Genomic DNA, 15,074 nt, shown 5'->3' on the forward strand with positions numbered 1-15,074 from the left:
TTACACATATTTATTCTCTTAAACAATCACTTATAGAAACACATACTTATTTAAACAGGAAATCTTACAATCTCTTACTCTCACATATACTCAGTTATATACATCAATATTCATATATACTAGATTAAAACATATGTAGTTACTGATAAAGACACTAGTGAGACAGTCATTCACTCACTAACAAACACATATAGACACTCATCCACCCATACAGTCCTGTACATATGCTGTCTTCAAAACACATACAAACAAAGAGTCAGTCACTCATGCATCTATGTGCTAAGTAATACCTCCACCTAACCATATAGACACTCATACTAATACTAATAAAAATATCAAATAACCCATATACATACGCATGTAGCTACTTATCAACACATGTAGCCACTTATACACAAAGTGAAACACTAATATATGTATTTAAATATTTAAACATAACTCACTAATATTTATTTTTCAGAAAGACACATATTCACTGGATGGTGTCATCAGTGATGTCATGAGTGATGTCACTGACCATGTCATGAGTGATGTAATATGTGACGTCATCAGCAGTGCATTGCACGCGCAAGTTATAGTGAGTCCGACTAACTATAACGTGGGAATTTCAATGGTTTTATATCAGTAAAATTTCCAGCTAACTATAACTGGTGTGAAACCTATGGTTTTTTCAGTGAATTTAATAGGTTTTTTAAATGCCAATTCCTAACTATAACTGGTGTGAAACCTATGGTTTTTTCAGTGAATTTCATAGGTTTTTTAAATGCTAATTCCTAACTATAACTGGTGTGAAACCTATGGTTTTTTCAGTGAATTTCATAGGTTTTTTTAATGCTAATTCCTAACTTTTTATTCATACTCATACCTATGTGTTTTTTAGTGAATTGCTAAAGTATGTTTTTGTAAAAATGAACACTATAATGTATATTGCGATAATATTTTTAATTTAAAATATTTTTTTTTTATATTTCACTTTGGTGCGCTTTCGGTGCGCGCACTGGTGCGCGTACCGTCAGCGCACTAACAAAAAAAAAGAAAAAAAAATGAAGGAGGGACTGTGTAATAGATAGTAAGACAGATAAAAACTGTAAAAGGAAGTAACTGAGAAAAGAAAAATGAGTAATGGAGCAAAAGAAAGAAGAAATAGGAAGAAGACTAAAGCAGAGGTTAAGGGAGAATGTAAATGGATGTTGAAAGTAAAAAGAAGGACAGTTAAGTATGGGAATGTCAGGTAGTGACGGAATCAGAGGAAAAGAATAGCAGTGATTGAGGGAAAGTAAATATCAGTGAATATAAGTAAAGAGGGGTGAAAGAGGGTACATGTAAGTGAATAAGGGTAACACATGGGGAGTAATAGACAGAAAGAAGAGAGAGAGTAAAAGAAGGACTGTCACAAAGGGACTAAGTGAACCAGTAAAAAAGGTAAGTGAAGGAGTGTGCATAGGCAGAAGTACTGAAAGAAATTGAATGTGGTCGGAAGTAAACATGCAACAAAAGAATAAGTGAGGGAAGCAAAGTAAGGAAATAGGTGTGCGGTAGGGTGACAGAAAAATAGTGAAAATAAAACAAAAGGTGATAACAAAAAACATTTTACAAACACACTTACCATATAATCTATGCAAATTTGTATCTGTGAAAGATAAAGGAAAAAACATGTTATAATTACATAAAAATGTATATTAAAATAGAAGAAACAGTTCATGAGGTTTAAAAATCTACAAAAGTTTACTTAGAAATGAAGCAATAGTAAAGGATACAAAAACAGAAAGAAAGTAATGTAGAAAGAAAAAAAAAGGAAAAAGAAATAGTTGGAGATCAAATTCCTAAAGGTAAAAAAGATACTAAAAGAATGTAAAATATCAAAACAAAATGAGTAAAGATAAGAAACTAAAAGAAAAATGATTGAAAAAGAGAGAAGTCAGATTGATAAACTATAAATAAAATAGAGGAATAGAAGATGATTGAGAGTGAGTGAAGTGAAGTCACAGAGTGAAGGGATGAAAGGAATGAAGTTAGTATAGAACGATGGATAAAACAGGAGTGAGAGAGTAAGTACACAGAAAGACAAAAGGAAGAACTAACTGAACTACAGTACAATGAGTGTGAAAGAAAAAAAAATGGAGAAAGAGAAAGAGGGTTAGGAAACTAAAGCAGTGGTACTAAGAGAATATAAAAAAGATAAAAAGTGGTGGAAGGAACTGAGGAAATGCAGATAGTTCTTATTACATTAAGAAGTTGTGAATGAAGTACAGTAAAGAAACAGCAATGAAAAAAGAGTGTAAATTAGTAAAGAGAGGTAAATAAGGGTGAAGAAGAAAATGAGTGCATAATAATGTGAACACAATATAAATTACATAAAGCAAACAACACAATAACTTCTACAATATGTTACATTATTTATTTTTGCTGTTCTCAGAATATATTGAATTCCACTTAAATTAGTGAGTTCAAAGTCTTCATCATATAACAGCGGGAAAAAAAAAACACAATCTAAAAGATTGTGTTTAAAAAAACCCATTCAAACATACATCTCATATATGTACACTAATCTTTGATTCACTTACTTTTCCATGAGGCCAAGTAGAAGATAGTGAAGGTCCTTTTGGTAGAAAAAAAGTCTGCTGTTCCTTATAAGTTCCATTTCATCGACTTCCTATGAAAAAAGATCTAAAAACATCATACCATACACAATCCTCACGGCCAATTTGTGTCAGATATATCGGTATTTTTTACTTTGAGATCCACTTAAAGTATCTACATGAGATTGCAGATAGTGAAGGTCCTTTTGGTGAAAAAAGTCTCCTGTGCTCTATAACTTCGATTTCATCAACTTCCTATGAAAAAAGATCTAACAACATCATATCTTACATTTTCCTCACGGCCAATTTGTGTCAGATATATCAGTATTTTTTACTTTGAGATCCACTTAAAGTATCTACATGAGATAAATAATTTCAAATATTAGATTAACTAACTAACTAACTAACTTTTATTAACTATTCCCGTCCTCAAAGGCCAATTCCCTTTACTAAAACTTTGGTTTTAAAAACACTAGATAAGAATTTGTAGAGTCATAAGGCAAACGTTGTTTATAAGTTAAATGAGAATCATTGCAGTAACTCCATCCATTTTCAGATTTTAAGTAGCATGTATAATGTCCTGAGGTGGTCGAAGGTCCATCATGATAAATAATAGCTTCAGTTGTAAAGGTCCTTCCAGAAATTGATAACTGAGAAGCCACAAAATTTTTGATAGAAGTTGTCAATTTAGTTCCATCAGGTCTACATCGTTGGAAAACTAAAATGATATACTGCCCATACCTTTGTATAAATAATGTGGACAGCATTGTACAGTTACATTGGGTACACACCATATTATGATCTGCTGCTTTAACTAGATTTTTAAAAGACACTGATTTACAGTCTGGTAAAGTCAAATATATAAATCTTTCAGTGTCTATTGTAGTAGTACTTGATAAACTACAATTGTGGCAGTCATGCTGCCATTGATAAGAAAGACTGAAAAGATTATCTACATCTACACCTTCATCTTCCAAAACACCAAACATATACATTAAAAATTCCTGACAATCCTGCTGAATGTTCTGTGAAAATTTATCTTGACCAGAACACAAATCTAAAATATTTCGAATTTCTGTTACACTTTCTATTTGTGCTGTAACACTGCTACATTTCTGAAACACAGAATTCAATAAACCACACAATCTTTGATCCCGATTTTCAACAATCTGTTCTTGTAAACTTTTAAGAAAAAAAACAACATTAACCACTACATTAGCATAGCAGTTGACACAAGAACTGTTTTCAAACTGAAATCCAACAACATTTTCTCCACAATTCTTTTTCTTCCTGTTTTCAATTACAGTTTTCTCTACTTTTTGTCTTTTTGCAACTACCTCACTACAATTATCCTCATTTCTTCTTTTTCGGCCTACCACACGTTTTTCAAACAGAGGATATTGAGGCAAATGTGGAGCATACTCTCTTCTTAACCTATTGTATTCTTTAACACAATCTAGATCTGCAGAAATCTTTGTCTCATCACACGCAATCAAATACAATCCTGATAAAGTTCTGACTCGAGATAATGCCACATATGCCATACCCTCTTTAAACACAGATCTTCCAATGTTCACCAATGCACTATCTACACTTAAACCTTGAGATTTATGAATTGTCACTGCATACGCCAAACAAACAGGAAACTGTTTTCGGCGAACATATAAGTCTTTTACAAGTAAAAATCTAGCAGAACAACGACTTATTTGTTGTACTTGTTCAATGCCATCAAATTTTATTTTTAAAAATTCAATTCCATCTCTATTTCTGTAATTCACAAAATCAACAACATAACCCATTGCTCCATTTACCAGACCGCTTTCAACATTTAAATTCCTTCTCAAAATGATACGACAATTTAAACACACATTCAGAGTCTTTTCAAAACCAGCTGTTTTTGAAATACTTTTCTCCAATGAATGCAATTTAATTTTCAAATTTTCTGACAAAACAATTGTTGCACCCATATGCTCTATTTTATCTATTGCTTCTAGTTTCACAATCTCTTCATTTTCTAAGTCTAACATTTTTTGGTTGAAGATGGAACATTCTTGCAGAGTTGGCATCAAACATATCCCAGATTTCTTCTCAGTCATTTTTTTAAAAATATTCTCTGGAAGAATGTTGTCATTTGGATACAAATTTGAAATTAATCGACTATGCAAAGCTTTTTTCCCTTTCTCAGTCATTTTTCCAATTCTTACATCTTGTAGAATATTTTTATAATCTTCATCCTTGGCCTGTCGCATATTTTGAAGCAGTTCAGCATATTTAAAATTTAGCCATATATTAACATTTCCAATGCTTCCAAGGGACTTCCTGGTATCTTCATGCGTGAGCATTTTAAACACTGGTTGTCCTTTTACTGGAGTCAACTGCAATAGATCTCCAAAAACAATAATGTGTTTTCCTCCAAATAACACATCATAGTCTGTTTTAAGAATTTCTTGCATTCTCAAATGCACAAAAGCAAGCATTAGATTTGAGACCATGCTTACTTCATCTATGATAAGAAGTTTCATTTTCTTCAAGACTCTTGAAACTTCAGAACACGCATCTCCAGATAGCTTGTTGTAATGCAATTTATTATCATGTTCAACTGGCAGCATCAATAAACGATGTAGAGTAATCCCTTTAATGTTATGTGCTGCCAGACCAGTTGGAGCAGTTACAACACAAGACAGTGGTGAATCAGTCCTTTTCTGCAGATAACTTGCAACGGCTTTAATTAGAAAACTTTTTCCTGTCCCCGCTTCTCCACTTACATACAGTCGGACAGGGTCAAATAATATACATGAGCACTCTTTTTTCTCATGTCTGAATCCATGTTCAATCTGCTCTGTGACTTCATCATATATCTTTTTCTGCTCAATGTTTAGTTGCGTTACCAAATCTTCTAAGTTAACTCCATCCTCTTGAGCTTGTTCCATAGCTCTTTCCACCTCATCCATGGCAGTGGCAGCTTCATTTTGGATAATTGGTCCTCCTAGTGGATCCTGGCTCAATGAAGTAGAACTCTGACTATCTTGAGAACTGTTTCTAGCTATCTCTTCAGCAATTGTGGTTTCTTGCTCCATTTCTTCATTCAACATTTGCAGATAATTTAGAAAAATAGGACATTCTATGGTATCCTTAGTTGCATTAAAAGAGTCTTCATAACAGAGAAAATCTCCAAGTAGTTCCTCTTCTGTACGCCATGGCTTAAAGAGTTGCAAAAGAGCTAAGTAGTAAAATTCTCTTTTGTCTGGAACTTCACAACTCAATTTTCGATGATTAATCAAATGGCCTTTTTTCTGCTTCACTAGACATCCTTCATAGCCAATGAGTGCATATTTTCCATTATTGATATCTTCTGTGATGTTCCTCTTATAACTGTAGTTTTGAAGAACTTCATACAAACATGTGTTCTCAAGGTGAGTACTTCTATTTGGATAGTATGTATCCAACATATTTGTCTTCAAAATATCTGTACTGTTTGGTTCTTTTTCCGCCAAATATTCAATTTCTTGTACAGATTTCAAAACTCGGTTTCGTGTGGCAGCAAGACCAAGACTCACCCAAATGATTGTTCTTGATTTGGCATAGAGACTTGCTGATGATAACCGATCAGAACATTCATATGCTCCAATTTCTCGATGCGACAACATCTTCAGACTGAAACTGTATAATTTCTTGCTTAGACTCTTTTCATGTGAAATGTCCTCCCACATTTCCTTCAGTTCTGTCTTTTCTTTTTTGGTGATGTAAGATGTCACATATCGAGCCACAGCAATAGAGTTGTCAGCAACGAACTGAATATCCATGTTAGCATTCCACATGGACAAAATCACTGGGTTGTAATCGTTGATGTACTTAGATTCTTCATTTCTTTTCAAATTATATGTGTTTTTGGGAGATTTTCTCGTCACAGTATGTCGTAGAGATGACATCAAATTATTTACTCTTCCCTTAGAAATCACTGGTCGAGGAAATGCAAAACGACATTTCGTGTAGTACTTTTCCTTGTTTTTAAATTTTCGACGACAGTACTTTCCACAACGATGAGATTGAAAACGTAAAACTTGTTGCCTTAAATTGTTTTCTTCAGTAGATTTTGGAACAGCACATGTTGAATACTCTTCAATGAAACTCATCACTGTTTCATCTGAATCTGTTCCAAATTTGGGTGCATCTTTAATCCACAACAACATATGTATATGAGGAGCACCTCTCGCTTGATATTCCTTCCTCCAAAAGAAATCCAAAACCTCTCCAAGGGGAGGATTTTTTTTGTTGGTAATAAAAGACATCATAGCTTCAAATCTATGATTAAAATATCTGCAAACATTCACTGGATCTAAAGAACACAGTTCTCCTGGTGTTTTCAATTCTATATTTGGTATGTTTTCATTTGCCTCTCGTAGAAATTGAAGTAAATCGTCCCATGCATACTCAGCACAGCTAAGAGTGAGGAACCATGTAGGAGTTCCTAAGTTTCTTAGCATACATTTCAATTCTCCATGACGACGAAACCAATACTCATTGGTTCCACGTTGACATGCCATGAGATTGATTAGCTGAGATTCCAAAATACTGTCTTGCAGATTAACTTTCTCCATAAAGTCCCTTGCACATACATTTTGCAAATGAGGTCCACTTTTTAATATATGATTAACTGCATAAGAAAGCCCAGACAAATCACTTTCAAACAGTAGATGAAATAAATATGGAATGCATTGACGAAACCTTGGATCTTCTGCATATAATCTTAGAGTCCGGTATTCAGCTGCAGGAATTTGAACTGGTCGATCATCATATCGTCCACCACAACCTGTTGGAAATAATTGTGGAAAACAACGAGCTTCCAAACTTTCTTCCCATACACTAATGGGACTTCCTTTTGCTGCCTTCATTTGAAACAAGTCAATTGCATTTCCCATTACTTCTTTGGAATGCAAAGGATGAACAGTATAATGTTCATATATTTCTTCAGTTCTAGACACATCAACTTTTTCAATTTGACCAACTGAAGAATCACTATCTTCTTCTGTAGCTGTTTCCTCAACTCCAACACTTACATGTTTGTAGTACTCATTGTTTTTAACTAAATACAACGTTGCCTTCTTGACTTTTTTAACATCCACTAAATCTTGCCAAATTTTCTTACTCTTTGTTGGAACCCCATTAACTAGAATAACTAAAGGATCTTCTTCTGCTCTTTCTACACCAATTGTATTAATATTTTTCTTTACATCTAGAGGCAAATAAACAACTCTTCCCTTTAATCCTCTCAGTAAATCTGATGGAGGCAATTTCCCTGTCTTAGGCTCCATGCGTACAATAGCCTGAAAAGGATGGACACATTGAATCAAAATAGATTCATAAGTATTTAGATCCATCAATTCAGAAGGAATATCTATCAACTGAAGATTATTATAAACTGCTCTTGCAGGCATTCTATTTTCATTTAATTTTTTCAAACAATAAGTGCAAATACGCTGATCCAAACTCAAATCAAAAGAATTCTCCACCAACAAATAACTTACAAAATCCTCCCATTCACTATTATTTTCCAATTCACTTTTTGCATATAAATCAACTAACCTAGTCTGAATTTTATAATGAGTCCGTCGACAACACACACAAGTTACATTAGGCCTCTCACTTGATTTCACCTTAAACTTGATAATTTCCTCATCAAACTTTTCAATACTTGAAATTTGTCCATTATCTTCTGCATTACCATCCATTACTATATCTATTTCTACACTGTCCTCTTTGTTCCCAAAATAACAAAACTCAATTTCTTCACAAATAGTCTTCACATCCACTTCAGATCCATGCAAAAGAGCACTATTTAACTGTTTAAGCTTAAGTGCAGGACTTTTTGCATAATACAACTTCCTCACTAATTTCCTTACGTTATTATGATGCACTGCTAACATCCTAAAATGATGAAAAACACTCCGACAAACTTTTCTAGAAAGACATGCTAGTGAATGCCCTTGCAAACCTGTGCTTTCTCTCACTCTGCAAGGATCTAACTCTTGCAGGATCTTCATTTTTTGTTTGAGACTTTTTTTACTATATGTACGTAAGAAATTTCGAAGCAAATCAATTGATTCCTGTCGCACACTACAAATACTACTGCATTTCCATGTGTACACTGGACCCTTAGTACGTCTCCCTAAAACTTCATCAGCTAACACCTCTTCTGCATCTCTAGGTACAAGTTTCTCTTTTTCCATCACACAACTATCTTTCACCTCATAGGCACGACCACTGGTGTCAACCGCATGCACCAAATCATTTTCCTGAAAGTAACTCTCCTCATTAAAAAAAGGCTCAGAACTTGAACTATGCATCCATTCACCAGAAAATACTTCACAAAAATTACTCCGATTAATAATTCTTTTCCATCTACTGTTCGATTTGAAAACATCCATTGCCTTATTAAGTATCCTAATTCTATTGATTATTAAAATAAATAATTTTTTCTTAACTTCAAAAGCCTGATCAACAATCTTTTCTACACTTTTCTTTTTCTTGTAAAAAGCAGCTTTTAGTTTACTTTTCTTTTCATTTTTTAGCAAATTTAAAACTACCCTATTGCGAAACATTCGCCTACGAATGTCCCTAAAAACATTTACTCTTCTATTGCTAACCATTCTCTTCTCTCCTGGTCCAATGGAAACATTTTTTGTGGGCTTCTCTTTCCTTTTTAGATTTGTTGACTTTTTCTGTATATTCACATTAGCAATTTCATTTTTTTTCCTACGACATATGTTACGAAGAAAAGACTTAATTGGCTTACCAGAAGCTTTTCTGGTGTTTTTTGAAGTAGTTGTTGAAGAGGATTCCATAAACTCTGTTGTTGATGTTCTCCTTTTCCGTATGGTATTTTTGATATTTCTTTGCCTTGAAGGCATTTTTGCTTGCTTTTCAGAAGTTGATTTGAATCTGTTGTTCTGTTAAAAAAACACATGAAAGACCACTATTAGCAAACAACAAAGTAATGTTAAAAAGCAAACAATATAAACAATAAATTGCAACATATTTAAGTTTATACAATAGCAACTCATGGCTTTATTTTTAAAGGCCTTGCGCCACCAGTGCGTCACTTATTACCCATGTTTAAAGTCAAGCATCAGCTGCACATGCCATTCATAAATAAGGGCCAAATGCAAATACCAATCAATTGCACCCAAAAATCGATTTTTCAATAACATGTAAGAAACACTGCGCAAAACCTAAGTACAACCACTCAATATCATCAAACAAAGTCAGGGTCTGATTTATAAAGCGCTTGCGCCACCAGTGCGTCACTTATTACCCATGTTTAAAGTCTTGCATCGGCTGCACATGGCAATCATAAATAAGGGCCAAATACATATACCAATCAATTGCACCCAAAAATCGATTTTTGAATAACATGTAAGAAACACTGCGCAGAACCTATGTACAACCAATCAATATCATCAAACAAAGTCAGGGCCTTATTTATGAAAGCCTTGCGCCACCAGTGCGTCACTTATTACCCATGTTTAAAGTCATGCATCAGCTGCACATGGCAATCATAAATAAGGGCCAAATACATATACCAATCAATTGCACCCAAAAATCGATTTTTGAATAACATGTAAGAAACACTGTGCAGAACCTATGTACAACCAATCAATATCATCAAACAAAGTCAGAGCCTTATTTATGAAAGCCTTGCGCCACCAGTGCGTCACTTATTACCCATGTTTAAAGTCATGCATCAGCTGCACATGGCAATCATAAATAAGTGCCAAATACATATACCAATCAATTGCACCCCAAAATCGATTTTTGAATAACATGTAAGGAACACTGCACAGAACCTAAGTACAACCACTCAATATCATCAAACAAAGTCAGGCCTTATTTATGAAAGCCTTGCGCCACCAGTGCGTCACTTATTACCCATGTTTAAAGTCATGCATCAGTTGCACATGGCAATCATAAATTAGGGCAAAATACATATACTAATCAATTGCACCCAAAAATCAATTTTACAATAACATGTAAGAAACACGGCGCAGAACCTAAGTACAACCAATCAATATCATCAAACAAAGTCAGGGCCTTATTTATGAAAGCCTTGCGCCACCAGTGCGTCACTTATTACCCATGTTTAAAGTCATGCATCAGCTGCACATGGCATTCATAAATAAGGGCCAAATACATATACCAATCAATTGCACCCAAAAATCGATTTTTCAATAACATGTAAGAAGCACTGTGCAGAACCTATGTACAACCAATCAATATCATCAAACAAAGTCAGAGCCTTATTTATGAAAGCCTTGCGCCACCAGTGCGTCACTTATTACCCATGTTTAAAGTCATGCATCAGCTGCACATGGCAATCATAAATAAGGACCAAATACATATACCAATCAATTGCACCCAAAAATCGATTTTTGTTTAACATATAAGAAGCACTGTGCAGAACCTATGTACAACCAATCAATATCATCAAACAAAGTCAGAGCCTTATTTATGAAAGCCTTGCACCACCAGTGCGTCACTTATTACCCATGTTTAAAGTCATGCATCAGCTGCACATGGCAATCATAAATAAGGGCCAAATACATATACCAATCAATTGCACCCAAAAATCGATTTTTGAATAACATGTAAGGAACACTGCACAGAACCTAAGTACAACCACTCAATATCATCAAACAAAGTCAGGCCTTATTTATGAAAGCCTTGCGCCACCAGTGCGTCACTTATTACCCATGTTTAAAGTCATGCATCAGTTGCACATGGCAATCATAAATTAGGGCAAAATACATATACTAATCAATTGCACCCAAAAATCGATTTTTCAATAACATGTAAGGAACACGGCGCAGAACCTAAGTACAACCAATCAATATCATCAAACAAAGTCAGGGCCTTATTTATGAAAGCCTTGCGCCACCAGTGCGTCACTTATTACCCATGTTTAAAGTCATGCATCAGCTGCACATGGCAATCATAAATAAGGGCCAAATACATATACCAATCAATTGCACCCAAAAATCGATTTTTGAATAACATGTAAGGAACACTGCACAGAACCTAAGTACAACCACTCAATATCATCAAACAAAGTCAGGCCTTATTTATGAAAGCCTTGCGCCACCAGTGCGTCACTTATTACCCATGTTTAAAGTCATGCATCAGTTGCACATGGCAATCATAAATTAGGGCAAAATACATATACTAATCAATTGCACCCAAAAATCGATTTTTCAATAACATGTAAGGAACACGGCGCAGAACCTATGTACAACCAATCAATATCATCAAACAAAGTCAGGGCCTTATTTATGAAAGCCTTGCGCCACCAGTGCGTCACTTATTACCCATGTTTAAAGTCATGCATCAGCTGCACATGGCATTCATAAATAAGGGCCAAATACATATACCAATCAATTGCACCCAAAAATCGATTTTTGAATAACATGTAAGGAACTCTGCACAGAACCTAAGTACAACCACTCAATATCATCAAACAAAGTCAGGGCCTTATTTATGAAAGCCTTGCGCCACCAGTGCGTCACTTATTACCCATGTTTAAAGTCATGCATCAGCTGCACATGGCATTCATAAATAAGGGCCAAATACATATACCAATCAATTGCACCCAAAAATCGATTTTTCAATAACATGTAAGAAGCACTGTGCAGAACCTATGTACAACCAATCAATATCATCAAACAAAGTCAGAGCCTTATTTATGAAAGCCTTGCGCCACCAGTGCGTCACTTATTACCCATGTTTAAAGTCATGCATCAGCTGCACATGGCAATCATAAATAAGGACCAAATACATATACCAATCAATTGCACCCAAAAATCGATTTTTGAATAACATGTAAGGAACACTGCACAGAACCTAAGTACAACCAATCAATATCATCAAACAAAGTCAGGGCCTTATTTATGAAAGCCTTGCGCCACCAGTGCGTCACTTATTACCCATGTTTAAAGTCATGCATCAGTTGCACATGGCAATCATAAATTAGGGCAAAATACATATACTAATCAATTGCACCCAAAAATCGATTTTTCAATAACATGTAAGAAACACGGCGCAGAACCTAAGTACAACCAATCAATATCATCAAACAAAGTCAGGGCCTTATTTATGAAAGCCTTGCGCCACCAGTGCGTCACTTATTACCCATGTTTAAAGTCATGCATCAGCTGCACATGGCATTCATAAATAAGGGCCAAATACATATACCAATCAATTGCACCCAAAAATCGATTTTTGTTTAACATGTAAGAAGCACTGTGCAGAACCTATGTACAACCAATCAATATCATCAAACAAAGTCAGAGCCTTATTTATGAAAGCCTTGCACCACCAGTGCGTCACTTATTACCCATGTTTAAAGTCATGCATCAGCTGCACATGGCAATCATAAATAAGGGCCAAATACATATACCAATCAATTGCACCCAAAAATCGATTTTTGAATAACATGTAAGGAACACTGCACAGAACCTAAGTACAACCACTCAATATCATCAAACAAAGTCAGGCCTTATTTATGAAAGCCTTGCGCCACCAGTGCGTCACTTATTACCCATGTTTAAAGTCATGCATCAGTTGCACATGGCAATCATAAATTAGGGCAAAATACATATACTAATCAATTGCACCCAAAAATCGATTTTTCAATAACATGTAAGGAACACGGCGCAGAACCTAAGTACAACCAATCAATATCATCAAACAAAGTCAGGGCCTTATTTATGAAAGCCTTGCGCCACCAGTGCGTCACTTATTACCCATGTTTAAAGTCATGCATCAGCTGCACATGGCAATCATAAATAAGGGCCAAATACATATACCAATCAATTGCACCCAAAAATCGATTTTTGAATAACATGTAAGGAACACTGCACAGAACCTAAGTACAACCACTCAATATCATCAAACAAAGTCAGGCCTTATTTATGAAAGCCTTGCGCCACCAGTGCGTCACTTATTACCCATGTTTAAAGTCATGCATCAGTTGCACATGGCAATCATAAATTAGGGCAAAATACATATACTAATCAATTGCACCCAAAAATCGATTTTTCAATAACATGTAAGGAACACGGCGCAGAACCTATGTACAACCAATCAATATCATCAAACAAAGTCAGGGCCTTATTTATGAAAGCCTTGCGCCACCAGTGCGTCACTTATTACCCATGTTTAAAGTCATGCATCAGCTGCACATGGCATTCATAAATAAGGGCCAAATACATATACCAATCAATTGCACCCAAAAATCGATTTTTAAATAACATGTAAGGAACACTGCACAGAACCTAAGTACAACCACTCAATATCATCAAACAAAGTCAGGGCCTTATTTATGAAAGCCTTGCGCCACCAGTGCGTCACTTATTACCCATGTTTAAAGTCATGCATCAGCTGCACATGGCATTCATAAATAAGGGCCAAATACATATACCAATCAATTGCACCCAAAAATCGATTTTTCAATAACATGTAAGAAACACTGCACAGAACCTAACTAAAACCACTCAATCTCATCAAACAAAATCAGGGCCTCATTTATAAAAGCCTGGCGCCACCAGTGCATCACTTATTACCCATGTTTAAAGTCATGCATCAACTGCACATGGCAATCATAAAAAAGGCCAAATAAAAATACCATTCATTTGCACCCAAAATCGATTTTTAAATAACATGTAAAAAACACTGCGCAGGACTTATATACTAACATACAATTTCACTTCTAAAACATAACTATCTGCTTCCAAATATTCTCCATAGAGAAAATAAATCTCTATCTAAATTAAATGAATCATTACTTACCTTTAGAAATGCTTTTGGAGATTGAAAACAGTGTCAGACACACACACCAATTTTTCTTTAGCAGAGGAAAAGGTGTGCTCTCAATACACTGAAACCAAGACTGGCATAGAAAATCTCTATCTTTGTACACATATGCCTTAATTCAACCAATGAAAACTCTTCCCTCACTATTTTCAAACCAACACCCATCCCCCTCTCAAACCTTTCTATCTGTTACCATAGCAACTCCCTCCTAACTGAACTCTAAGGTTCAAAAGTTTATCTTACAATGTTGCAAATTAACTCAGCAAGGATGTTTGACCTGTGAATACAGCAGCCTATACAGGGTATTTTTGCTTTTGGTGATTTTTTTTAAACCATTCAAATTGCTTCTTTCACACAACATAACCATACACCCTAACTTTCAGTTTTCAACTATCTGAATCCACCAATCATTGCTAGTGATTCAAGAGCACAGAAACTCCACAATTATTTTTTTGTGAACTCCTACTGTTCCAACTGCCATTTCATTCCCACACTTCATCTGACTGGACCAGAACCTTCTCACATCATGTACTCTGTTTGGGTTATTGGACATAGCTACATCCACTGGGCTCAAAGGTATGCAGCTAGCAGAAATTTTCATAACCTTGATTTATCAAATGTGGAAATCAAGTG

At 35.0% G+C, this 15,074-nt stretch overlaps 1 protein-coding gene across 1 annotated transcript in view; it reads right to left on the reverse strand.

Annotated features, from left to right (window-relative positions):
- The window catches only part of LOC147689491 (uncharacterized), a 32,355-nt gene extending 17,833 nt beyond the window's left edge, over positions 1-14,522 (reverse strand). Inside the window, exons 1-2 of the mRNA XM_086939931.1 lie at positions 14,418-14,522; positions 3,884-9,526 (exon numbers count right to left, since the gene is read on the reverse strand). Coding sequence (XP_086796057.1) covers positions 3,884-9,487 — 5,604 coding nt within the window. The 5' untranslated portion in view covers positions 9,488-9,526; positions 14,418-14,522. The remainder of the gene's footprint in view (positions 1-3,883; positions 9,527-14,417) is intronic.
- Positions 14,523-15,074: the final 552 nt, after the last annotated feature.

This window comes from Lissotriton vulgaris, chromosome 10 (genome assembly GCF_964263255.1).
Source record: "Lissotriton vulgaris chromosome 10, aLisVul1.2, whole genome shotgun sequence".
Classification (NCBI taxonomy): Eukaryota; Metazoa; Chordata; class Amphibia; order Caudata; family Salamandridae; genus Lissotriton; species Lissotriton vulgaris.